This window comes from Chrysemys picta, chromosome 13 (genome assembly GCF_011386835.1).
Source record: "Chrysemys picta bellii isolate R12L10 chromosome 13, ASM1138683v2, whole genome shotgun sequence".
Taxonomy (NCBI): domain Eukaryota; kingdom Metazoa; phylum Chordata; order Testudines; family Emydidae; genus Chrysemys; species Chrysemys picta.
Window position 1 is genome coordinate 44,392,568 of NC_088803.1, and position 26,384 is coordinate 44,418,951.

Here is a 26,384-nt window from a genome sequence, read left to right on the forward strand (position 1 = left end):
GTATATACCTATAATTTCACACCCATGATATAACACCCAGGTGTGAGCAAACTACTGCTTAATCTCTGTGTGACTGTAGAATCCACACTCTAAAAATTAACCATCCAACTATTCTTGGTTTAAAAATAATCCCTTAGAATGCCCCACTCCCATGGAGGTTTTGCTATTAATTTCAGTGGAAGCAGGAAAGGCGTCTAATCAGAATTTTCACTTTGTCTAAAGGGGAAATATATTCCCAAGTTCTACACAAGTTTTACATTTACTTGCAAGAAAACGAACATATCTTTCCATGAAGTCTGTGGAATGCAAATAAATAAAAGGAACTTTTTCCTATTTTCACACAGAGCCCCATGTTTTCAAATGAGGGGATACCATGCATAAATTATCAGAATTGTCTCTGTGTTGGTAGTCCCCTAATTTACATGCACACCTATAGCAATTGCATGTGCAGGTTAAGCACCGAATTTGTGTGCATGTTTTCACATGTGGAATATCTATTACCTTAGTCATTAGAGAACAAGGTAGTGGTCAGTATGTAACAGTAACAGGGATTGGTATACCATAATGTAGTTCCCTAAAAACATGAAATTTTAAGTAAGATGCCTGATAGTAGTATTCAATGTTAATTCACTTTCTCCTGAAGTGCTGATAGTGGAGTACAACTTGAAATCCATTCTGCAAATTGTTAGTGTCTCCTCACCAGTACACTATAAAGGGATTACATCTGTGCACATACACCTGAATTATTATAAAAATCTTGCTTTGGCAGCTAACAAATGTATATACAGTTGTACATGTTTGCATCTGCATACCTTAACAATGGCATTTTAAAATCTTAAAATGTTTAATATTGCAATTCTTAAAACAAGAAAGCCAAGGGAATTCAAAATTGTGGCTTAAATTTCATAGTTGTCACTCCTCTCTTTCAGGAAATATGTTAATGTTCTTTTGTCCCTCTTAACTGGAGATCACTCCTAATTCTTAGGCACAATAGACCAATTTAAAGACAGTGTTTTCAGCCTTCAAAGCTACTAATTTTGCTTAGTGTGGTGTCATGAAACTTGTCCTGAGGACTGTTGTTTGTATTTGCTATATGTATGCACTCTATTTATTTGATTTTGAAGAATATATAAAACATTCTGAACTTCCATGTTTGTGGTGGCTCCGTTAACAGCAATGCCACTTCACAGCAACAATATAGAATCATGGGGTTGGAGAGTTGTTTTTCCATTCTTAATTCAACACAAGTTTGCAGCTGTTATTGAAGTCTCTGGTGGCCAGTTTGAGAGAGAAGTGGTAAATTGTGTTCATTTTCAGGTAAAGTGTGCGAGGACTGCATTCCAGAAAATGTGAAGGGGAGACTTCGACATGCTCACTGATGCAGGTGCACATTAAAATAACTGATTAGATGCATTTCTGTGTGCAATTTTTGAGTTGTGTGCACAATTCCAGTACAAATAAGGCAGGCCTGAAGTAGCTAAGCTTTAAGGTATTGAATATCTGCATGCCTTTAAGAAACATTATTAGACTTCTACACTGCTAATAGGTCCCTTAATTTTTAAACTCTGGCAGAGATAAGCAGAAAGCACAAACAGCAATTTGGAGTATACATTTCACTTTCAGATACAAGTGCTGGATCGTGCACAGTGAGAAATGCATCCCAGTCTACCATCATGCTGTGCTGGGGTTACAGCAATTCCTTGATTATATATATTTTTTATTTTAAATTGGCCCATTTTAAGATACGAGCTTTTATTTTGTTACAGAAGTACTATTATAAACAGCCTCTATTATGATTTGTGAAGGAGATGAGTCCAGCACTGCATGTGGAAGCTGTTGTGGCTTATTGTGCAATAGCATAATTATATGTGCTTCTCTAAAATGTAATTTACTCATTAGAAAATGTTCATAGAAATCCATCAGGCATTTCATAGAAACAAGTGACTTTCACAACATGCTGTGACTGATCGTTCATGTAGCTTGAAACATAGTCCTGCTAAAGATTGACTTGATTAAAAGATGACAATGGAATACAACGCTAGCATAAATAATCTGCTTCTGCTAAATAGAGGGCTTTGAGACATAGATCCTTTGACCATGTCCGATTAAGATTACTTTGTATTATACCCACAGATTGATGTCTACTTAATCACTTATTCTACGGGATGTTGGTATAGAAGTGACACTGTTCAATGTACCATTACTGACTTGTGTTTTGATTAGCTGTAAAGAACAAAGTGTGTGTGCTTCAGCCACCCAGAGTAGCTTAATCATAAAGCTGCTGTTTTATGAATAGGCTGATTTTATTATTGGGTGAAGCTAAGGGTTCTAGTACCTCTAAGTAACAGCCACCCAGGAATCTATTACACATGATACAAACCATTTCACCATTGCTGTAGCCATTCATTTGCAGACTAACTGCAATTATTGTGCATAGATCATTAACTCCACTGTACTCCTGCTCTTTACTGTGATCTCGCTTCCTGTATAAACTACCTGCAAATGGTCACTTGAAAAATAAATGTTGACATACATCTGTTGCCCCCAGTCCTGACCAAAGCTTATACTGAAGCTTCTGTTTTGCGATAAACTTATCAAATGTAATCCTGAACCCAGGAATGCCAACCGGCTGTTCTTTCCTTGAAACAAATTATGCTTTTTCATCTTGTATTGTCATCTACTGCTGTCAGACCCTCAAACAGGAAAATGAAGGAAGTTAAAAGGAATTAATTTTTTTGAATGAATTACAGTTACATACCAGGAGCAGACATTGTGCATCTGGTATCTCTGTCTACACTCAAAATAAACACATTTCATTCTTACTTATGGGGTTAAATTTCTTGGCTGTACGGTCCTCCAACTTTCAACCTTGGCTATGAAAACTCAAGGAATGATCTACTTATTGTATAGTCTTCACTTTAGAATTGAAGGCTATACACAAAACTACATTAAAAGAACATTAACGTTGTAAAGTCAAGCACGCCAAATGTAGGAAATGCCAGAATTTTGGTTGTCAGGCAAGATAAGGACCACATTGTATACAAACATTTAGTGAGAGAGAGTCCCTACCTCAAAGATCTTGCAGTCGAAACAGCCAAAAGACTGACAAACGGTGAGAGGCGAAACAGATAGATGAAGTGATTGTTCAGCAGGGACATGAGGGAGCCAGGAATAAGAACTGAGGTCATAGGTCCCAGGTTTGTTTACTTAATTTTTTTTTGGTAGCTGATTTTTATTTGAGAATTGTGGGGGAGTGCTAAGACTGTAAAAAACACATCCCAACACAATTTAAAAATGGAAGGCATAAAGATAGCTGGTTGACAGGAAACTAATTGTTTTTAATTGGACTGGTGAGGAAGAAACAACGGATCCTAGTTTTAAAAACTTGTTGTCCAAGTTTCAACCCAGACTGTTTTCACATACCACTGGAAAAACAGGAATTTAGAAAAGCAACTTTTAATAAATATCTTCTGCTGTTAAAATAAGAAGGCATGAACAGTTTCATACTAACAAATGTTAATACAGACAGTAAATAATAATGCACGAATAAAAAAATGCATGTATACCTTTATATTAAAAAAAAAAAAAGCTGAGATGTACAAAGAATTTTAACATGAAAAGTTTTTAAAAGGGGTTGGTTTTTCAAAGACACAAAAGTCCACTCTTCTGGACTTTCATTCTGTGCCTAAATGCCCTTTGAAATGTCCTGATTCTCCCAAACACTTGCTTGGGTTCTTTTTTTAAAAACAAAGAACAGTTGAAAGCAGCTATTTAGGAAAAAAGGAATCCAGTAGTTAGTTGCCATTGTTCTTTTCCATGTAAGACTGCTTTTTCTAACACTCGCAGTATTTATTGTACTCAATGTGGGGGAGTTCTATTTTGGATTTCATTATGACAGATAGAGATATTGATTAGCAAGTGCTGAATAAATTGTAACCAACCGTCCTAAATGTTGGTTAAGGCGATATCTGGTTTGTTGATCATTTGGAATAAATTTAGGAATTCAAGGGATATTCCAGAAGCCTGGAAGAGGGATACAGTTGGACCAATATTTAAAAAAGGCAGGCAAGATGACATGAGTAACTCTTGACTGATTAATCTGACATCTGTCCTGGGCAAAATAATGGAAAAGCTGATACAGAATTAAAGAATTAAATGATAGAAATTAATGCCATCCAACAAAGTTTTATGGAAAATAGATCTTGTCAAACAAAATAGAATTAACTCTTTGAGATTACAGACTTGGTAGATAAAAACTCTATAGATGTAATACAATTAGACTCTTGTAAGATGTTTGACTTAATACCCCATGACATTCTGATTTAAAAAATAAGCACTCTATAATATCAATAAAGCATATGTTAAATGAATAACTAGCTACTTGAAAGCTCCCAGAAGTGGCAATGGAGAATTATCACATGGGGGAAGTTTCTAGTGGTGTTCAACAGAGATGAATACTAGACCGAAAACTAGTCAGTGTTTTCATCTGTCAGTTGGAAATAAATATAAAACCGCTGCTGCTAACTGATATGTGACACAAAGTTTGGCAGACTGGTAAATGAGGATGAGGACAGGGCAGACCTATAGTGCCATCTGGGTTGCTTGGTAATCTGGGCCCATTCAGATAAATTGTTTTAATACAGCCGTACCTACCACATGGGCAACTGTATCCTGGAAGACAGATGTAGGGGTTGTAGTGATCAAGCAACTGAACATAAGCCTCCAGTGTAATGTTGTAGCACAAAGGTCTTAATGCAATCTTTGGATGTAGAAACAAGTTGTGAGTAAGAGTATGGAAGTGATTTACCACTGTCTAGAGCATTGAGGAGGTGGATGCTGAATTACTGTGTACAGTTCTGTCCATATTTTTTACACAGATTTTGAAAAATAGGAGTGGATGCCCAAGAGCCACATCTGAGGACTGGAGAAAATACCTTAGCGTTAGCAATTGAAAGAGCTCTATCTGTTTAGCTCATCTAAAAAGAGAGCATACACTGCGAAAATACATTTGCAGGGAGAAAATACTGGGTGTTAGGACACTCTGTATGATAGCTGAAAAGGCATAATAAGAATCAATGGCTGAAAGCTGAAGCCAAACAACTTCCAAATAGAATTTAAGTACATTGTTCCAATGGTTAACACCCTCACTCGTAAAACTAACTGCCAAGAGAAGTGGATTCTCCATCTTTTCATGTCTTCAAATCAAATCTAGATTCCTTTCTGGAGGATATACTCTAGCCACATACAAGTTATTAGGCTCAATACAGTGGTGAAATTTAATTGCCTGTGATATACAAAAGGTCACATGAGATAATCTGTGAATTTATTATTTCATTCAAACTTAAGGCCTGATTCTGCAAGGCTGTACTAAACAGTCACTCTTAATTTGCAGTAAACTACAGAATAGTTTGGGAATGGCTTTCCAAAAACTATATCGAACACAAGTTTTTCTCCCTTTATGCAGAAATCTGTGTGTCTCCACCCCTCTCCCCTTCGTTAAAAGTTTCTTAAGAAAAAGAGTTGTGAAAAGGTTCCTGCCTGGGTTTTGGTAGGGAAAGGGGTAAAGCCTCTCTCCAAACAGCCAATAAACCTCATCACTGCTGTGGGTATTGATAAGTGGATCCGGATGTACTCTCCGCAGGAATGCTGCTGAACTTTGTTGGCAGTGACTCCCTGGAGGGTGAGGTGGATACGCCTACAGGAATAGAATTGGAAGTGCTCCTAGTATAAACATTTCACTCATTTGTTTATGTACCAGATTCCTTTAGTGCCTTTGTATGTGATGGTACTATGTTTACTTTCGTAGCTTTGTCATATAATTACAGTCTTGCCAACCTGCTTGAGACTGACTGTCCAGGTTTTTATGCTACACCCATTGCTATAGTCTCTGAACACATGGTCAAGTCTGATTAAAAGTGTACATAGTGACAGTATTATGCAAGTTGCATTATGTAAATATATGTGCCTGCACATGGTGGTATTTGCATACAAAACTCATTGATGACTTTGGGCCTGAATTTAGAACTTCCCTGAGTAGCTCAGGCTATGACGTCACCAAATCTCACCAGCAAAACAGTATCAGATTGAGTAGCGCTTGGAAAGGAGGCCACCAAAGAAATCCCTGGCTGTTTCAGAAGGTGGCAGTTGTGGTGATGAAAGTAGCAGCCTTCTTTCCTCTAAGTCATTAGTGAATTGGTGTACTAGCAGATTCTGTTCTGTTTGAGGTGCTAGAGAATAAAAACTTGGGCATATGTGTTGTGTCTAATTGTTAGTTACATCATCCTGGGTCTCATGGATCAGTTACTTGAGTTGCAAACTTTAACTGTGTTGTTGGGGGGGGGGGGGGAAAAGGTTTCATGAACTGAGACAAACCTAAAAAGTCTAATCCTTAAATCACAAGAAAAGTAGCATTGTCATTTTTAGGGGATATCAAAATGACCGTTTCTCTTTTGATATGCTGGAGTGGTTGAGCAGACTGCAAACTTTCCATTGCACCCAAGAGAAAAGTATAGGAAATTTGATTTACAATCATTGCACTATAGCTCACACGGTTCCTTTTTAAACCTATGCATTTGACCTTGGATACTTGAACATAGCAGGCATCAAAACATAGTAATCTTTAAACAGAGAAAGCATTTTGGAAGATATTTATGTACATGATATTTTCTGTGGCAGGTATGTGATATGCTGAAAATCATTTGTACCACTATCAGATGAGATGCTTATTAAATGTGTATGAATCAAATGTTAAAAACCCATAAATTGTCTAAGGGGTTGTCTACCAGACATCACCCAGAAAAAATTATCGAAAGGTGTGAATTTTAACTGGATTAGTTTAGTGGTATTAAATCCTTATGTGGATGCTGTTGTTCAGAATTAAAGTGGTTTTAATGTGGTTTAACTTAATTCATTTTGGAAGTGAATTAAACTAAACATATTAAAGCCAATTTAATTCTGAATGCAGCTGTTCACAGTGGGGTTTAACTAATCCACTTCAGATATACTTTTAGTTAATTTGAATTAAGTTTCCTGGGTAGCCCTGTGTAAACAAGCCCTAAGTACAGCTTCAATTTTGTACATACAGCATTAAAAGTGTAGCTATTGCATAGTTGGTTAAAAAATATCCTTTTCAGATAAAATACGTAGGGTTAGGTGAAGAGGATTTAGCTATCACAAGGTGTCTTCAACTTAGGTGTCCTCTTCGCTGCAGTAGGCTAGGGAGTATAATTCCATACCTTGCTCGCCTTGTAGGCAGAAATTCATAGAATATCAGGGTTGGAAGGTACCTCAGGAGGTCATCTAGTCCAACCCCCTGCTCAAAGCAGGACCAACACCAACTAAATCATCCCAGCCAGGGCTTTGTCAAACCTGACCTTAAAAACCTCTAAGGAAGGAGATACCTTCCTAGGTAACCCAGTCCAGTGCTTCACCACCCTCCTATTGAAAAAGTTTTTCCTAATATCCAAACTAAACCTCCCCCACTGCAACTTGAGACCATTGCTCCTTGTTCTGTCATCTGGTACCACTGAGAACAGTCTAGATCCATCCTCTTTCGAACCCCCTTTCAGGTAGTTGAAAGCAGCTATCAAATCCCCTCTCATTCTTCTCTTCTGCAGACTAAATAATCCCAGTTCCCTGAGACTCTCCTCATAAATCATGTGCTCCAACCTCTTAATCATTTTTGTTGCCAGGACTTGACTGTGGTGTCTGATTATAGTCTCTCTTCTGCACCCCTCACATTAATTTACCTGAGTCAAGTTTATCAGATGTTATCCTTTCACTTGTGTGGTATTTTTATGTTTGAGATCTAATCCAGAGTTGGATTGATGACCCTCGTTAAGGGAATGCACCAGCAAACGCACAAGGGATTGTGCCAAAGTGGGGGCAGAGGTAACGCAGGGTCAGTATAGTGTCTTTTTGCACCTATGTGTGTGTCTCACTGATACCTGGTGAGTGGTACAGTCATAAGTCATCTGGTCATGTCTCAGAACATTTGGGCTAAGTGATAACACAGAGAGGTGGAACAGAGTGAACCCAACCCTTATGCAGTCAGTGTAATATGACAGGGGCAAGGTAATAACAAAAAAAGGGGGGCAGGGTCACTTGTATCTCACCCATTGTTGGCTTATGAACAGAAGTGAACTGGGACCATCACAGCCCAGAGCCTGGGAAAGCGAACATACACACAACAAGAAAGCAGAGTTTGCTTGTAGACTGCAAGGATGGCATCAAGTCTGCCACTGAGAGCCCTTCCTGAACTCAGAGAGAGGGTGTGGTATGAGTTTCTGTGATTGAACCAGAGCTCTTGCCAAAGCCAGCTAGCTGAACTTACAGGAGCAGTAAGTGGGGGGGGAGAGGAGAGGGGGGAGAGAATCTGTTTCAGAGAGCGAGAGCCCTCAACGCTTTGGTAATTTGACTTTTGTGTAAATAGAGCCCTCAATTATATCCTAGCAATGCTGAAAGCTAGAATCAGCAGTTCTAATTTAACACATCTTTTTAGTATTGCTAAATTACCTGACAATTTGCAATGTATCCATGTCACTACATTAGATTTATGCCCAATGAAGGTCAATTAGGAAGTATACGCACAGTACACATCGTACACAATCAGGCATGTTATGCAGGGAAAACCTCTTGCTTTGTCCATTTTTTTTAATGTGTACAGAATCAAAGCAAAGCTGATTCCAGATGTGCTTATCTAAAGAGGATATAAAATTGTCTTAGCACCCAGTGTCTGAATTCTGTGCTGCACGGCTGGAGTCATCTAGTCCCATCTTAAAAACTGCATTGCCATAAGTGATAATAAAAAGGCCATAGGCAAAGGTTTTAGTGCTTCATTCCCGTTATTATCCTCTTTTCCCAGGTAGCGTGGACTGATGTGTTTAGAAAAGACTCCGGTAGCCCCGGCACACTGAATAAGCGGTGCCTGGTATGAGGTGGGCCGCTTCTCAGGTCTGTCAGGGCTGGATCCGTCTGTGGGCCTTTCGCCGATGAATAGCAAGCTGCGATCTTTCATGTCTTGCTCCATTTTAAAGAGTTCATATTCTGTGTGGGGCAGCTTGATGCCCAAAGCCAGACACCCATTGGTCAGCGTTATATCCTGCTCCAGCCCGGCACTCCAGAAGCCTGTCTCCCCGCAGGTCCCTGGCTCTGAGGAGTTTAGCATAGTCACTGTTACCTGATCCATTGCTGTAACCCGAGCACAGGTCACTTTAAATGCCAGCTCTGTGCCTCCTCTCACGATGGAGGATGGGATGCCCTTGGTGTAGTGCCCAGATGCATAGATGGTAAAAGTAGGCTGCTTGCAGAGTGGGTCAGAGTAGTGATAATAGTACCCTTCCCAGGTGCGATTGTTGCCATGAAATATGAAGTACCTAGTAAGAAAAAGCACAGCTGGCCGGACTTCACAATGAGCACTCACCCACCTGCCACTTAACTGCATCGGCAGCTCGGCTTTAGCTGGTAATATAGGTGGATGGTGTTCATCAGATCTGTATATAATCCCACAAGCAGGGCAAGGATGCGCATGATGCTGTTGGAGGCAAACAAACAAAAAGTAAATGAACAATAGGACATGCAAACCCCAATTGGAAGTATTTAAACAACAACAGGCCAATCTCCATCCCTGGTGCAACTTCACTGAGGTCCTGGAGGCTGCACCAGGGATGAATTTGGCCCAATGGGTCCAAGCAGTTTAGTAAGATAAAGGGCTGCCTAGATCCCCTGCTATTCTAGGGAAAAACAAGAAGGGCCAAATTGTGTCTTTGGAGATGAGCACCTGGCTCTTCTCGAAGGCCAGTGGGAGCCGCGTGCATACATCTCAGGGCGGCAGTTGGTCCAAGAGGGGTGCTGCAAGCAGGACAAGGGAGGCACTTTTGGAATGTCCTGGTTTTCTTTCACTGCAAGATTTCTGTGACGACTTGCGAGGTTAGGATCAGGGGACAAATGCTGAGGTTTTGCTCCCACAATACCGTGTGCCTAGTGAAAACTTAGACAAGGCCTGGACCTAAAGAAAATGCCACCAGTTAAGGTTATTTAGGCAGTTTCTGATGCTGCTGGGAGTTGTCAAATAGGCCTGTACATTTTTATATCCATTCAGATGGTGCCAGAAAAGCCAATGCACTGCTGAGACCCTCAGAAGGAGGGCTAAGAAATGGTGCTGCATCTCCTAGAAGAGTCCATGAAACTCAGCATCAAAACACCTCTGGCCTTAAACTCTATGAAAAACGTGGATCCAACTAACATGCGTTTAATTTTGAAGGCCCCCTCCCCGGATGCCTGAGCATTGCCCAAAGCTCTATGTCAAACCAATCCTGTGTCCAATCTAATTCCATAAGAGCTTCATGCAAAGTTGAAACCTTTTCCTATATTTCATATGGAAAAGTGTCAGTACATGGTGACTTTTTTAAAAAATAAGTATTATAACATTTGATCATTTTCTGAAATTCTAGCTAATCTAACTGTTTGCATGGAACAAGATTAAATAACTCAGTTAACAGTAGGGTGGGTAATTTACATGCATGTTGATTGGAGTCTACTGTAATTTACTCATTTTCAGCTTGCTTTACTGCTACTGTCACACTAATGAGTGCTGACAGTACACAGTACATTATTGCTAAATAATCCCGGAAGTTGGCAAATATATATATTCTCTGTAGACAGGAAATTCTTTGATAATGGAGGTAATTTGGGGAGAGTGGGTTTCTTTAAAACAGTTATAGATTTAAGGAAGTAAGAGCAGTATTTCCCCATAGCAGGTTAAAAAATAGCTCCTAGCTGTCAGGACCAGGATGTAGGTAGCCAGGCCTGTTGATCAACATAAGGCAGGGGGCCAGGTTCCCACACTAGCCAGGGTTCAGAACCAGGAGTCAGGTCAGGAACCAAGAGTCAGAGACCAGGAGTGCAGGGTCAGTAGACAAGCCAGAGATCAGAAGACAGCAATAGATAGCACTGGGTGAGCAGTCCAAAGCAGGGTACACCCCACTTGTACAGACTTCCTGCTCCTCCTTCTGTCTTAAGTAGGGGGAGCAAGCCAATCAGGTGCGCTGTTGTTCCACCAATCAGGGCTTAGGGTAGAGTCTTCCAGCTCAGTTAGACTTCAAGGAGTCCTGGTTCTAGCTGGTAATAGGACAGTGTCAGGTGAAAGGTGGGCACATGATTAACACCCACCTCAGAAATCTCCTAGACCTGGGTTTGAGACCTGCAGGCCATGACATCAGCAAAGTTGTATGAATCTCTTGCTAGTGCAGGCTAATGTTGCACATTAGTTAATTAAAAGAGAAGGCTGTGTCCAACAAAATTAATATTGTGAAGCCAACAATCTTACTTGTTTAAACCAGTCACATGACATTATTTCTAATGTAGGGTAGCTTCTAATTATCCCCAAGTGGTGACATCATGTGCTGGGGAGCTTTACAGAGCTGTTTCCTGATTAATTACAGCACTATATTTAAAAAAAATGAGGAGTACTTGTGGCACATTTAAATTCAATTAATTTGCAAACTGGACACCATTAAATTAGGCTTGAATAAAGACTGGAAGTGGATGGATCATTACACAAAGTAAAAACTATTTCCCCATGCTAATTTTCCCCTACTGTTACTCACACCTTCTTGTCAACTGTTTGAAATGGGCCATCCTTATTATCACTACAAACATTTTTTTTTCTCCTGCTGATAATATCCCACCTTAATTGATTAGTCTCATTAGAGTTGGTATGGCAACCCCCATTTTTTCATGTTCTCTGTATATAGTATATCTTCCTACTATATTTTCCACTACATGCATCCGATGAAGTGGGCTGTAGCCCACAAAAGCTTATGCCCAAATAAATGTGTTAGTCTGTAAGGTGCCACAAGTACTCCTGTTCTTTTTGCTGATACAGACGAACACCGCTACCACTCTGAAACCTAGCACTATATTTAAAGAGTGAATTTCAGTATCTTAGGTTTGTTTTAAGTTAACGTTTAAAAATGTTTATGTTTACCGTCTGGTTTAGCTCATGTACATGGTCTTGGCCCAAGATAACACCCAGCTTTATACCAATCCAAGCCTGTTACTTGGAGGTTTGTCATTTTGTGCTTTTCTTTTTCTCTCTTAAATTCCAGTTGTTGCAGTATCACAAGGGTGGAAACCTTCTCCCAAATGAAGCATTTCATGAGAGTTAGTCCTGTTCCAGCTGGTAATGTTCACAAGTGGCTTTTTTGCCCCATCTCGCTGCTCAATCACATTTAGTTATGATTTAGGTAAATAATACCTTCTTTTTCTGGCAATAAACCAAGCTACTGGCAAAAAATAAACATAAATCGCGTCTGCTGTATAATATTATTTATGTTGAAGTAAAGTGATTTTTGTAGAATAACATAATTGTATTCAGGACAATTTCCCCTGCTAATGGCATTATATTGTGGAATAATGATTTAATGGAAAATGCTTGTTTCCCCATTCCTCTTTCAACCTGAAGGACAGGACAAAGAAATAAGATGAGGGATGCAAGACAAATAACAGCACACAGAGCTTATAATGATGTGGGGCTTTTAACCTCAGGACAGAATCTGAGTCTGGATTTCTAGTGAAAACCTAGCGGATAAAGAAAATCTATTCGCTCCATGCGCCAGCCGTGGAGGACTGTTCCCTCTGTTATGTTTTCTTTGCTGCTTAGTCCAGGCTCGCTACAAGGCCACATGCTTAGAAAGAGGAAAAGCCAGATTCACATACAACTGTGCACCTACGTTTGTGGTTAGGCCGCCCCTTTCTTCCCCCCTCCACCCCAACCAGCACCTTGCACTTGACACAATTTTGTCTTTTCTAAGACAGGCTCTCTGCCCATCACCTCTGTCTGTATCATTATAATACTGAGGTGACCTATTGCAGATGGGGTAAATAAGAACCTCGTTTTATACAGGCTGCAGACAGACATGCATCAAAAAACAGGGGACACCAGGGAAGCTGGGCTTCCATTTTTTAATGTGGCCCAGGAGTAAGCAATGTTCTTACCACAGCGCTCTGCAAAGGGCGTTGATACCCCGTTGGTCGATAATGGAGCCTCTCAGACCACTTGGTATGAATGTCCCCTAGGTACAGTTCCTCCACTGTCCTGCTGCTGCTCGGCTGAGTTTGCAGCAGGGGCTCGTAATGCTTCTCCACCCGCACCAGGCTGAGTTCGTGCATGGCAAAGCCCAGGGCTGTGGTGCAATCCCGCCCCTCCTTGGCACTCAGCACCTCGTAGAGGACTCCGGGAGCCCAGGACCGGCCAGGTGGAAAGAATCCACTGCAGCCCCCTCCTGATGTCTGATTGATCCGGGCCGAAATCTCCTGCATGGCCCTCTGGCTGTGGAAAACAATACCCACTTTGTGCAGGTGGTAGTCTGCCTCAGTTGCCCCTCGGGTGATCCAGGAGGCCTGGCGCAGCCTGAGCTTGCCTTTGATGACCAAGGAGTGGGACGGATGGTGGCAGGAGGGGTCCCAGTAGTAGAACTGATAAGCCTTGAACAAGCGGTTGGAGTAAAACAGGTAGGATCTGGTGAGGAACTCCGGTCCCGGACGTACCTCACAGCTAAGGGCAAAGAAGAGATCGGTGGTAGAATCCTTAGTCACATATTGAGTGGAAGAGCTGGGGTTTGAATTCCTGCCTGACTCTTTGTACAGAGAAATTAATGGGGCATTAACTTCTTTTGACCCCATGATGAGAGGGTCTTACCTTTGCAATGCTCCCTTCCCCATTGACCCCAAGGCCCCATATCTTACCCCAGTGACAATTATTCCTGCAATGGTGATTTCATTTCTCTGCACCTCCAGCAAAGAGCTATTAAAAAATACACCCACTAACAAATCAGAGTTTCTTTGCATAGAAGAACTCTGTGGAGCATCACCCCATCCTACCCCTAGGGCATATTGCCATAAGACTAAGGGGAGGGGAGAATCTCAATTCATTCCTCCTTACCCTCACCCAAGTGGCTTTAAATAGAAATGGTTTCACAAATGATTCAGTAATGTTTCCTCTGTTAGGTGGCACAGAGCAATGGGGGAACTCAGTACCATGTGAATGCCAGAGACTTGCCAATAAGGGACCACAGAAGAAAGAGTCTCACCCCACATCCATCATCACAAGGTACTGTGATGGAGTTGTCCACCACAGCAAGGGTGGCGGTCCAGCGGGGAGGTTTGTGAATGGGATTCAATGGGTAGCATAAGCAGCTTGTATTAAAGTTCCTTACTGAGCCCCATCTAGAGACAGGAAAGTCAAACCCACGTCTGCCAACACCCATGATTTTGTCAGGATATTTGGTGTTATTCTTACAGTCCCCAGGTCCTGGCATCATGTGATTACATGAGAATCCCACCTTTCATTTAAAAAAAAAAAAAGAAGTGTCTATCCTCATGGCTGCTGAGAAAAGCTTGAAAACATGAACCTTCAAGGCTTAAATACCAGAAGGCAAATAAAAAGAAAACCTTTGTTATTACTGAGAATCTCACGCTCGTTTGGAGCCGGACTCCTGATTTTTGAACACTTGGGGTTAGTAATATTGAGACCCTTACAGCAGAATGCACATTGCAGGGACGGGGGCGTCTCCTTTTCATTGCCCTTGTTAGGATACACACAGAGACCATGGCAGGAAGAGGATGCAGAGCTAATGCTGCCTGCGCGACTCCATTTTGGGTCAGGTGGAGGGGGCTGATTCGCCAAAACCAATCAGGGGTGGGGCTAAGAGACTATAAAGTTGGTCTCTCTGCCTGGGCTCTCACTCCAATTGGGAGCTCATCCTATTTACAAGCCTGTTCTAGCTGTGAGGAGTTGTGGGGTAGGCGGGCGGGCGTTTACTGTCTAGTTCAGGTGCTTAGTTCAGGCTATGTGTGTAGCACTACTCAGAAGCTCACTTGCATGTGGAAGTTTGCTGTAGCTCAGATGTTTGCTCTGGCCTGGGAGATTAATAATTCAGGAGTTTATGCCAATTCCCAGAACTCAGCCCAGTCTTAGAAGCTTAGTTTAGGGGTTTGGCCTGGGTTAGGATTTAGGGGTGGTAATTTCAGTGAGATGCCCCTTTGCCCTTAAAGGGGAGCCTGTTCTTCATGAAGCTGCTAGTGAAATTTTTGTGAGGTAAACTAGCATGCTTCCTGTGAGATCTTAAATTGAAAATCCCTTATTTTCTCTCCCTTTCGCTGCACCTATGAGTTTATGACCCACTGTTCATCTCCTGGTCGTAGTGAGAGGTGCACTGGAGCCTGTTCCCTTGTGTACAATAGAAGCTGCTAGTCAGAACTGTGCCTTTGCCAAAGGCCGTTCACATAAGGACATTGTAAATAATGTCTAGGCAGTGGGGTGTTTTAAAGATAGCTCAGTGGTTTGAGCATTGGCCTGCTAAATCCAGTGTTATGAGTTCAATCCTTGCAGGGGCCATTTAGGGATCTGGGGCAAAAAATTGGTCCTGCTAGTGAAGGCAGGGGACTGGACTTGATGACCTTTTGAGGTTCCTTCCAGTTCTATGGGATAGGTAAAGATGTGCTGCTGTGTTTTCAAACCTCAGCCCGTGTATTGTGTGTTCCCTCAGCCCAGAGGGCATTGATGGGGGCAACATCTGCAGCTTTGGTATGGCAGACATGGCAAATTAAGAGAGAGATGGAGGAAGTCCTAGAGGGAGTATTTGGATCTGGATTTAGAGCACATCCCAAACTGATAATATCAAGGATTTTGATTTGGCCCCTTAATTTGGTAATGGGCTATCTACAAATGGTACCTCTGGGAGTGCATTTCGAACCACCCCAAAATTAAAGGATATTCAGCTCTTTCATTTGGGGCCTTCTTCCAGCTACAAACAATACATGAACCTTTCCCCATAAAGGAAAATCACGAACAGCAGGCACACGCCACAGTGTGTGCCCATCAGTGCACCATGATGATGCTATTTAGTAAGGTGACCTCACCCTGTCAGCAGAGTCTAGCAAAGAGGCAAGACACACAATCTGCAAACTCCTCTGGGCTACTGGGATCCTTACCCTGTAGAAATCCAATGACCTTCCAGCCGGGGAGGCAGTAGAGCTGAAATTCTAGCGCTGTCCTGTAGGTGGCGCAGTTGGTACTGGCACTGTGGCTCCCAGTGCAGTTTTCCAGTGCTGTGCTGCTGACCCTGAGACACAGGCACGTCCCAGAGCTTCTTTCCAGATGCATAGGCTTAAAACAAGACAGATGCTTTCAGAACACGGATGCAGTCGCTCCTGCACTTTACAATTAAATGGGTTCGTTTGACTAAAGATTTTTTTTTTTTTAAGACCAAATGGGACCTGCCTATTCCAGGAATTGCTCTTCAGCGGCGTTTCTGGTGCACTATTTGGTCCTTTTGCTAAGTTTCTGGACAGAGTGCTTTAGATCCACTCCTGTAACTCTGCCAGAAAGGGATTGTTTCTCCTGTCCTAGAGCTACAGATGGAGCCGCTTGTTTCACGGATAGTGATTATCGTCACACAGACAGCTTGAAAAGCCCTGGTGGTGTCCAGCCTTTCACAGCTATTTCATGATCCCCAGCATTATCAGTTCATGCATTTATTATTCCCCCTGGAGTTCAGATGAAATCATAAGAAAGCCGCTTAAATCAAAAAAGTCAATTTCTTTATGGCACTTGATCAGATAAATAAGATCAATTCAGAGAACAAAGCAATCTCAGTGCTCTGCAGTCTCAAAGGCCCAACAAGCAACAGTGTTATTTTGGAAGGGGCAACACACGTTCCTTAAAAATGCCCACAAGTTGGCTCATATTCTGTCCATTACATGAGTGACTTTAGTGTTCATTAAAATGTACTTACCCATGCCTTTAATAATGACCCTATATTTTCTCTATAAGGTACATCGCACATTGCCAAAGAACCTTGCACAGCTGTGTTTAAACTGTGTAGTGTTTTAAGGGACATTTTACTGCATGTTTTTGTTGTACCTAGGTACTTTTTTCCCCTCAGTTTGGGACTAATTTTAACCCACTCTTCCCAGGAAGCTAAATCCTTACATCTTTCACCAGTAATGATCTGCATCGGCTAGAGAGAAATGCCAAGACGCTTATCAGAACTGAATGCAGAGGCAAAGCTGACGAGTTTAATTTTAAATCAGAAGCCATTACGGCCATTACGTCCATTACGCAGTAGATTTAGTCATTTTGCCTGACAGGTGTTGGCGCACAAGTGTTCTCTGTGCCCCTCACTCGTTCGCTGCATCCTGATTAGCTTGGACTGCAAGCCTGCCGAATGCGTCAGCAGCACGGAGAAGAGCTCATTCACAAAAGCCTGGTCATCTTAATCGCATATTGTATTGCTGCAAATTAGCTTGTCTTTTTGCACAACACTGAAGCCCAGTCGGTTGCTACAGCGCTCGGTCTGGATGCTGGCTTTATGAGAGTGTGAAATCCTATTGTTACAACCAGTCTGGATGGTGCCCATATTCTGATCCATGAAGATCACTGCAGGCCCATAAAATGGCAAACCTCACAGCTTAAACTCTGTATGTGCAGAAGAGCAACAGACCCACATTAGAAAGGCTGAGAGAGATCTGCTATCACAGGGGTAGGCAACCTATGGCATGCGTGCCAAAGGCGGCACGCGAGCTGATTTTCAGTGGCACTCACACTGCCTGGGTCCTGGCCACCGGTCCGGTGGGCTCTGCATTTTAATTTAATTTTAAATGAAGCTTCTTAAACATTTTAAAAACCTTATTTGCTTTACATACAACAATAGTTTAGTTATATATTATAAACTTATAGAAAGAGACCTTCTAAAAGCGTTAAAATGTATGACTGGCACGTGAAACCTTAACTCAGAGTGAATAAGTGAAGACTCAGCACACCACTTCTGAAAGGTTGCCGACCCCTGGCATCTGAGGTCTAATCCTGCAAGGTGCTCAGTACCCACAGGTCCTATTCGCTTCATGTTTTAATTCACACAGCCTGAATATTCACTGGCTAAGCTCTGGTCACAGACCTCAAGAAAAACTAGTTCAAACATAGAAACCAAATAATTGTAACTAAGGCCACTAGTTCGTTAGTACTCGTGAATAATTTTATTTTATTTGTTGCTCAGTTGGAGATTCCTCTGAACCCACTCAGCTCACAGCTGAAATCTTCCAATATGACTGAGAGCTCTTTGTCCTCGATCAGTTTTTAATCTATTGTTGAGACCGCCACTGAACAAGGGAATTACAACATGGGAACGTTAGCCTCTCCTGTCGCCTGCCATAAGGACAGTAACTCTGTCACTTACCTCATTTCCCATAACAACGGATGTTACTGGCTTAGGGAATGTGTGAACACTCAGCTAAATCCTGAAGACTTTCTTTGGATGTTTATTCACTCTTTGCTCAGGCAAAACTCCTGCTGGAGCCATTGGCAGTTTGCCTGAGTAAGACCTAAATGAGAACCTGCAGGATTCGGCCCACTATAAATAAATGACATGCCTTCTAATTAAAACACCTGAAACCCTGGCTTATATTGATCCATCTAGCAAAATAATGTCCCTGGGTTAGGTGTCCCTGCAGACTGCACTGGGCTGCATTCGTTTTATTGGCCCACTGTGGGCTGGCTCACTCTAACTCTGTTCTATCATTTACCTAGCAGCACGCTGGAAGATTTCATTCAACGACTGGTGCAGATGACAGAGGTTGCTCTCTCGCCTGTCTATCAAAGAAAGCTGAGGAGACAGTTTACTGTATGTGTATATATATTTATCTTCTGAGCAAGCATCTACAGAGCAAGACTTGCCGGACGTTGGCCAACGCCAAACATTTGAACTGGTTTTACTGCAATTTAAGCACCAAGTTGTCCCTTCCTAAAAGCTGTAGGAGGGGCCTTTTTTGTGTGTGAGGTTTCCCTTCTGGAGATTACCTCGTCATCACCTCAGAGGGGCAGGGTTTGCCCCACCCCAATCTCCTGTAGAAAAAAAGCAGCCCCCAAACCTAGTAGAAGCCTGGGCCATCCTTATGGCTGTGACCTCGTGAGGACTCTAGACGTCTGGGATAGGACTCTGAAAGGAGGAAATGGTGAGACTGGAACATTCCTCCTGTCTGAAGGAGGGGAATTATGCCTGGAGAACACCCCAACCCATAAGTAGATCTAAGGGGCCACAATCTGACCCATTACATATATGTCACACACAAAAAAGCAATTGTTCCTCTTTTTGCCAACAAAGTGCCACTGATATATTCATACATATACATATATACTGTACATACATGTATATATTTTAAAACAAGCAGAACTCTCCATTGACTCCATTGACTATTTGGTGGGGGGGGGGGGGGCGTTGTTACAACAGGGCCCTTAATTTGGGAAGAGAAACCAAACCATCCAACTGTGTATCACTGAAGGGCCAGCTCAAACGACCCGGGATCTGAGCCTGGCTTGTGGAATGGAATAAGGCCTTAAATCTTCTCATTAGGAAGGTGTTTTCGAATAAAGCCAGCACATAAAGACATGGGATGTTCTGCAAGATTATAAGTGAAAATTCCACAGTGCAGTCGCTCAGTGTAGAAAACAAATGTCAACACCATGGGCCAGAGCCTTAGCTCCATTGATTTCAATAGACTAATGCCGATTTACACCAGCTGAGGATCTGGCCAATGGCAGGGCATTAATAGACCTCCCCCACCCCAAAAAACCCTTAGTCTGATCTGAGGCATAAATCCCTAATGAAACAGCTTCAATGCTCATTCTTCAGCACCAAGCTTTGCCACTGCTCAGCAGATGAATTCTAGATCAGGTCAAGTGGCAACGGGAGCAGTTAAGCTTCTGTTGTGCAATGCAAAGTCTTCTGAATGCCCAGGGAAGCGAGGCCTCCCCACCCAGGGTCTGTTATTCTGTCTACAAGTTCAGTCACCTTTCTGTAAAACTGCCATTTGCTCTAGGAAAAGCTCATTGGAACTTAAACATCACTGCGACAGAGCCCTTGGAGATGTGCTTGGATGGCTTTGAGACTGTGGGTGCTGAAAGCACTATGAGGAGTCCAGGGGGAACAGACTCCAGCTAAACAGGAAAGTCATCAGATTCTGAAGCCAGCCTGCCGAAAGGCAAGTGGAACAGGGCCTCAGGTTTTCTGTTACTGCTCTAAGTATCAAAGTACTGGGACTAGTTGGAAAACTATCTTATGAGCGCTCTGGGGTCTTTCTTGCAGCAGCCTCATTGATATGCTGTTTTTCTAATTTTTAAAGCCCTTTATGTTCCACAAGGAGGCTGCTACATCCCCACTGTATGGCTTGCACTAGCCTTTCCCGTCTCTGATCTGGTACACAAAATCCAGTCCAATTGGTTAGTCTTTTAATTTTGAAACATTAGCATCCACTACAGGATTAGTTGACATTGACTCCATATTAAAGTGGCATGATGGCTATTTTATGGTCAAAGGAGACTGGGAGGCAGGCCTGCAAGTTCTAGTCCTAACTCTGCCATGGATTTTCTTTGTATTCCTAGGCAAATTACTTACTCCTGTGTCTCATTTTATGCAAAACGGGCAAGATTCCATGCACAGAAGTATCCGGAGGCCTAATTAACAAATGTTGGCAAAGTGAACATAAGAACGGACATACTTGGTCAGACCAAAAGTCCGTCTAGCCCAGTATTCTGTCTTCCAACAGTGGCCAATGCCAGGTGCCCCAGAGGGGATGAACAGAACAGGTAATCATCAAGTGATCCATCCCCTGTCGCCCATTCCCAGCTTCTGGCAAACAGAGGCTAGGGACACCATCCCTGCCCATCCTGGCTAATAGCCATTGATGGACCTATCCTCCATGAATTTCTCTAGTTCTTTTTTGAACCCTGGTATAGTCTTGGCCTTCACAACATCCTCTGGCAAGGAGTTCCACAGGTTGACTGTACATTGTGTGAAGAAATACTTCCTTTTATTTGTTTTAAACCTGCTGCCTATTAATTTCATTTGGTGGCTCCTAGTTCTTGTGTTATGAGAAGAAGTTAATAACACTTCCTTATTTACTTTCTCCACACCAGTCATGATTTTATAGACCTCAATCATATCCCCCCCCTTAGTCGTCTCTTTTCCAAGCTGAAAAGCCCCAGTTTTATTAATCTCTCCTCATATAGAAGCTGTTCCATACCCAAAATCATTTTTGTTGCCCTTTTCTGAACCTTTTCCAATTCCAATATATCTTTTTTGAGATGGGGTGACCACATCTGCATGCAGTATTCAAGATGTGGGCGTACCATGGATTTATATAGAGGCAATATGATATTTTCTGTCTTATTATCTATCCCTTTCTTAATGATTCCCATCATTCTGTTAGCTTTTTTGACTGTCACTGCACATTGAGTGGATGTTTTCAGAACTATCCACAATGACTCCAAGATCTCTTTCTTGAGTGGTAACAGCTAATTTAGACCCCCATCATTTAATATGTATCGTTGGGATTATGTTTTTCAATGTGCATTACTTTGCATTTATCAACATTGAATTTCATCTGCCATTTTGTTGCCCAGTCACCCAGTTTTGAGAGCTTCCTTTGTAGCTCTGACATCCTTCAGTGAGACAAGAATCTGAATTTAGCTACAGTTCAAAATATATGAATTAATTATTCTACAGCGTACAGTGAAATATTTTGATTTGACCAGAGATACTAGAGTTAAAGGGCCAAATTTTGGTCTAGTAAATGTGGAGTCAGTTGTGAACAAGACTGATATAATTCTGGTATGTATTAACACAAGTGTGTATGTAAGACACAGGAAGTAACTGCTCTGCTCTGCTTGGCACTGTGAGGCCTCAGATGGAGTAGTGTGTGCAGTTTTGGACACCACACTTTAAGAAAGATGGGGACAAATTCAAGAGAGTCCAGAAAAGAGCAACAAAAAGGATAAAGGGTTTAGAAAACCTGATCTATGAGGAAAGGTTAAAAAAACTGGGCATGTTTAGTCTTGAGAAAAGAAGACTGAGGGGATACCCAATAAGAGTCTACAAATGTGTTAAGGGCTGTTATAGAGAAGACTGTGATCAATTGTTCTCCAGGTATGACAAGAAGTAATCAGCTTAATGAGCAGTAAGGGAGATTTAGGTTAGATAGTAGAGAAAACTTTCCAACTATAAGGATAGTTAAGTACACCTCTACCCCGATATAACGCGACCCGATATAACACGAATTCAAATATAACGCGGTAAAGCAGCACTCTGGGGGGGCGGGGCTGCTCACTCCGGCGGATCAAAGCAAGTTCGATATAACGTGGTTTCACCTATAACGCGGTAAGATTTTTTGGCTCCCGAGGACAGCGTTATATCGAGGTAGAGGTGTACTGGGATAGGCTATCAAAGGACATTGTGAAATCCACATCACTAAAGGTTTTTAAGAATATGTTAGACAAAACTTGTCAGGAATGGGTTAGGTTGTCTCTGTGCAGGGGCCTGGACTTGATGACCTCTTGAGGTCCCTTCCAGCCCTACATTTCTATGATTCTATGTCTTGAATGCTCTGAACCAAACACCCCCAAAGTTGGAAGAGTTCAGATCCAGGTCTGAATTTTGTAGCTTGAGCTCATTTCTACTCTACTCATTTACTCCACTTTCTACTTACTCATTTCTACCTGAGATCATTTCTACTCTAAATAAGAGCAGCATAAAGTCCTATCACTCACCTGTCCTCCTCTCATTCAGGCGACTGCCAAGGGAGTCAGAGCAGTTCCTTTTTCCACCCCAAAACAGACATTTCAGTGAATCCACATATACTTTGGTTTAAGGGGGCTCAGGAGAGAAGGTTCAAACAGGGGAGAAGGAAAGGTATCACACTTGATCTACAGAGCAAAAGCAATCACTAAAAGGAGAAGCCCTCATTGTGACCCCTGCTATATACTCATTGCCCATCCATCCATATCTGTTAACCACAGGAATTTCCAAAGGCACCACAATATGTTTTTCCAGCTCTCTACTAACAGCTACCTGTGCCGCATCCAAAATACCTGCCCCCAGCCCCCAAATAATGAAGCCAATTATGTGCACCATTATAATGATTGCACATCTAGATCAAGCAATTGTAAATGCCAATTACTGGAAGTGGGGCCTGATCTAATGCCTATCGTTGTCGATGGGAGTTGGAGCAGGCCCTTAGTCATTTGCCCTTGCAGTAACCAAATGTACATGCACAAATTAGGTAGGTATTTTGCACACACATTTGCACATGCAGCTTTTTAAAAATCAGGGGCATAATATCAACTCATGAAGGGGCATATCTTGCCATCCTTAGTCAAGCTAAATTCCTGTTAAAATTAAGAGAAGATTTTGAGAGCTGCACGTTTGGACCTCTAAACTAGAACCCATCTCATGAGAGGTTATGCTGCATACATCTCTCTTCCACTTGGTCTGGTTAGTCTGCTACACTGATTCAGATCCACTTCTCAGCTTTTAAATAAATAATAATTAAAAAACCCAGGAGAGAAATAGCCTAATACTCCTTGTTGGAGGCAAATTCTGTTTGTGTTTTACCAAGTAAATTGACTTTGGAAAAAAAAGTTGAGTTTAGTCATACAGCTTTGTTTCTTATCAATCAATAGAGAAGAAATTGCCCACATTACAGCTTGCAACAAAATTAGGCACTGTAGATCAACTCTTCTCCAGGGATAGATTGCTACCTGCTCTTGCTTCCTATGGCCAAAGTTGTTATTTCCATTTATAATTCTAATGTTTCACTAAGTCACCCATTCGCATGGATAAGATCAGTGCCTACAGTCATGGGGAATTACGTAGCTCTTTATTTAAGAATGACACAAAACCTTTGATATTTGGCAAGGAATGTTCAGACTGGAACAAAACTATGGATAAGAAACATACAAATGTATTCTGCATAAGTGAATTACACTTATCCACACAGACGTTATTAACAAAGCATTCCTCTGCCATTCTTCTCCCCTGAGAAAGCATGCAGAATGGATTTGGGGTTAGCTGCTAAAAGAATGACCATTCTTCTAAATGCGAGAAAAATGGTTGTAGTTTACCAAATCAATTTCTCTTGAATTTGTGTTGAGATTAAGTTAGCAGGCTTTTTAATATGCTCAAAATAAAGAATTTCCCAAGAGCACAATTTTGTGGGGAAGACCTATATTATGTATTAAAATCAGTTATAAAATTAACTATAATACAATGAATCTCAGCACTATTTTGCATTTTCCATGTCTGCAAACAGAGGTTCCAGCTCAGGAAAGCACTTGAAGACACCCTTAAGTCCTATTGGCTTCAATGTGACATAAGCATGCACTTAAGAATGTGCTTAAGCACCCTTCCTGATTAGTGATGCTTTCTTGACTTGAGATCAGAGTGTAGTCTAGTAAATTGGAGGAGGAAATTGTTTGCCAGGATGCCAGTTCTATATAACTTTGCAGATAATATAAAATTATTATTATTATTATTATTCACAATATTGAAGTCCAAAGCTACCTGCAAAGAGTTACCAAGGCATCTCAAAAAACTGGGTGACTGGGCAAGAAAATGGCAGATGAAATTCAATGTTGATAAATGCAAAATAATGCGCATTGGAAAACATAATCCCAACAATACATATAAAATAAAGGGGTCTAAACTAACTGTTTCCATTCAAGAAAGAGATCTTAGCATCATCATGGATAGTTCTCTGAAAACATCTTCTCGGTGTACAGCGGCAGTCAAAACAATCTAACAATATTAGGAAGAATTAAAAAAGGGATAGAAAATATCATAATGCCACTATATAAATCCATAGTATACCCACACCTTGAATACTGTGTGCAGTTCTGTTTGTCCATCTCAAAACATTAGAATTGGAAAAAGTACAGAGAAGGTTAACAAGAATGATTAGGGGTAGGGAACAGCTTCCATATGAGGAGAGATTAAAAAGTCTGGGATAGTTCAGTTTAGAAAAGAGATGATTAAGAGGAGATATGATAATGGTCTATAAAATCATGAATGGTGTGGAGAAAGTGAAAAAGAAAGTGTTGTTTACCCCTTCATATAACACAAGAACCAGGGGTCACCCGATGAAATCAATAACCAGCAGATTTAAATAAACATAAGGAAGTATTTATTCATACAACACACAATCAACCTGTGTAACTCATTGCCAGGGGATGTGAAGATCAAAAATATAACTGGATTCAAAAAAGAATTAGATAAATTCACTGAGGATAGGTCCATCAATGGCTTTTAGCTAAGATGGTCAGGGATGCAACCCCATGCTCTGAGTGTCCCTAAACCTCTGACTGCCTGAAACTGGGACTGGATGACAAGGGATGGATCACTCAGTGATTGCCCTGTTCTGTTCATTGCCTCTGAAGTATCTGGCACCAGCCACTGTCAGAAGACAGGATACTGGGTTAGATGGACCTTTGGTCTGACCCAGCATGACCATTCTTATGTTAATCACGGAAAAGGATTTGTTATTGCCAGAGATACCATCCTATGAAAGCAGGAGCTCTAGGAAATCCATCACACAGCTTCAGATAACTGCGACTGGCTGGCTGGCAGTGTGATGTCATTCCAGCAGTAAAAAGCAATGTAAAGATTGAAAAAAAGAAGTTACAATATCTTTCTTTCAGAGCTGTTTTCTAAGTGATCAAACAAACCCAATATCCCCAAATAGGATATAGGGCCTGTTGTATTTGTAATGTTTCGATCAATATTTGCTTCTGTTTTAAATACCAACTTCAAATTATTTTACCTCAGTCAAAACGTGCAATTATAAAAAAGTATCAATACAACTATGGGCCTGATTCTACCCTCCTTATCTACCTGGACACCATATTGACTTCAACCTGGGTATAAGTGAAGACAGAATTTGGCCCTATTCTTTTGTAACTTAGTGTTTCATTTAGATTAATACCCTGGTGAACTGACTCATTTCTACAGAGACACTGGTGTTACGGTACAGCTTTTCCTTCTAAAATATGCCAGACCCTAATGAGTCAAGATAAGCAAGATAAAAGTTAGAACCAACACACACATCCTCAGTCTCTATTCCTGTGAGCTTACTGCTCAATCCCACAAGCCTTCAGTGGGAATTCTGCCTGAGCTAGGCTGGCTGGATTTGGCCTACACATTTGAAACAGAAAACAGGGAAAAGCATGTCAGACAAGACAGCTGGTATTTGGGCTACAGAGGGTGGGAGTGAAGGAGACACTCTCTCCTGTACCTTCAGGGTCGTCTTTAGTGTTGCCCAGGTTAAATCTGATTACCTATGTTTAAAATGCCTTCTCTGGTAGTTTACCAAGAGAGAAAAAAACAGGGCCTAACACAATGTATAAATGGGGTTACTCTTTCTCCTGCGCTCATTGAACTCAATAGTAAAGCTCCCATTGCATTTAGTGGTGCAGGATCAGGGCCTTACTCAGGAAACACTCACTCTGAATGCTTTAACATGAAACTGATAGAAAAATCCCAGTCCACGATGAAGTCAGT

At 41.6% G+C, this 26,384-nt stretch overlaps 1 protein-coding gene across 1 annotated transcript in view; it reads right to left on the minus strand.

Annotated features, from left to right (window-relative positions):
- Positions 1 to 3,440: 3,440 nt before the first annotated feature.
- The window catches only part of APCDD1L (APC down-regulated 1 like), a 31,832-nt gene continuing 8,888 nt past the window's right edge, over positions 3,441 to 26,384 (minus strand). The window contains exons 2-4 of the mRNA XM_005305819.5: positions 15,994 to 16,168; positions 12,997 to 13,555; positions 3,441 to 9,532 (exon numbers count right to left, since the gene is read on the minus strand). Coding sequence (XP_005305876.2) covers positions 8,765 to 9,532; positions 12,997 to 13,555; positions 15,994 to 16,168 — 1,502 coding nt within the window. The 3' untranslated portion in view covers positions 3,441 to 8,764. The remainder of the gene's footprint in view (positions 9,533 to 12,996; positions 13,556 to 15,993; positions 16,169 to 26,384) is intronic.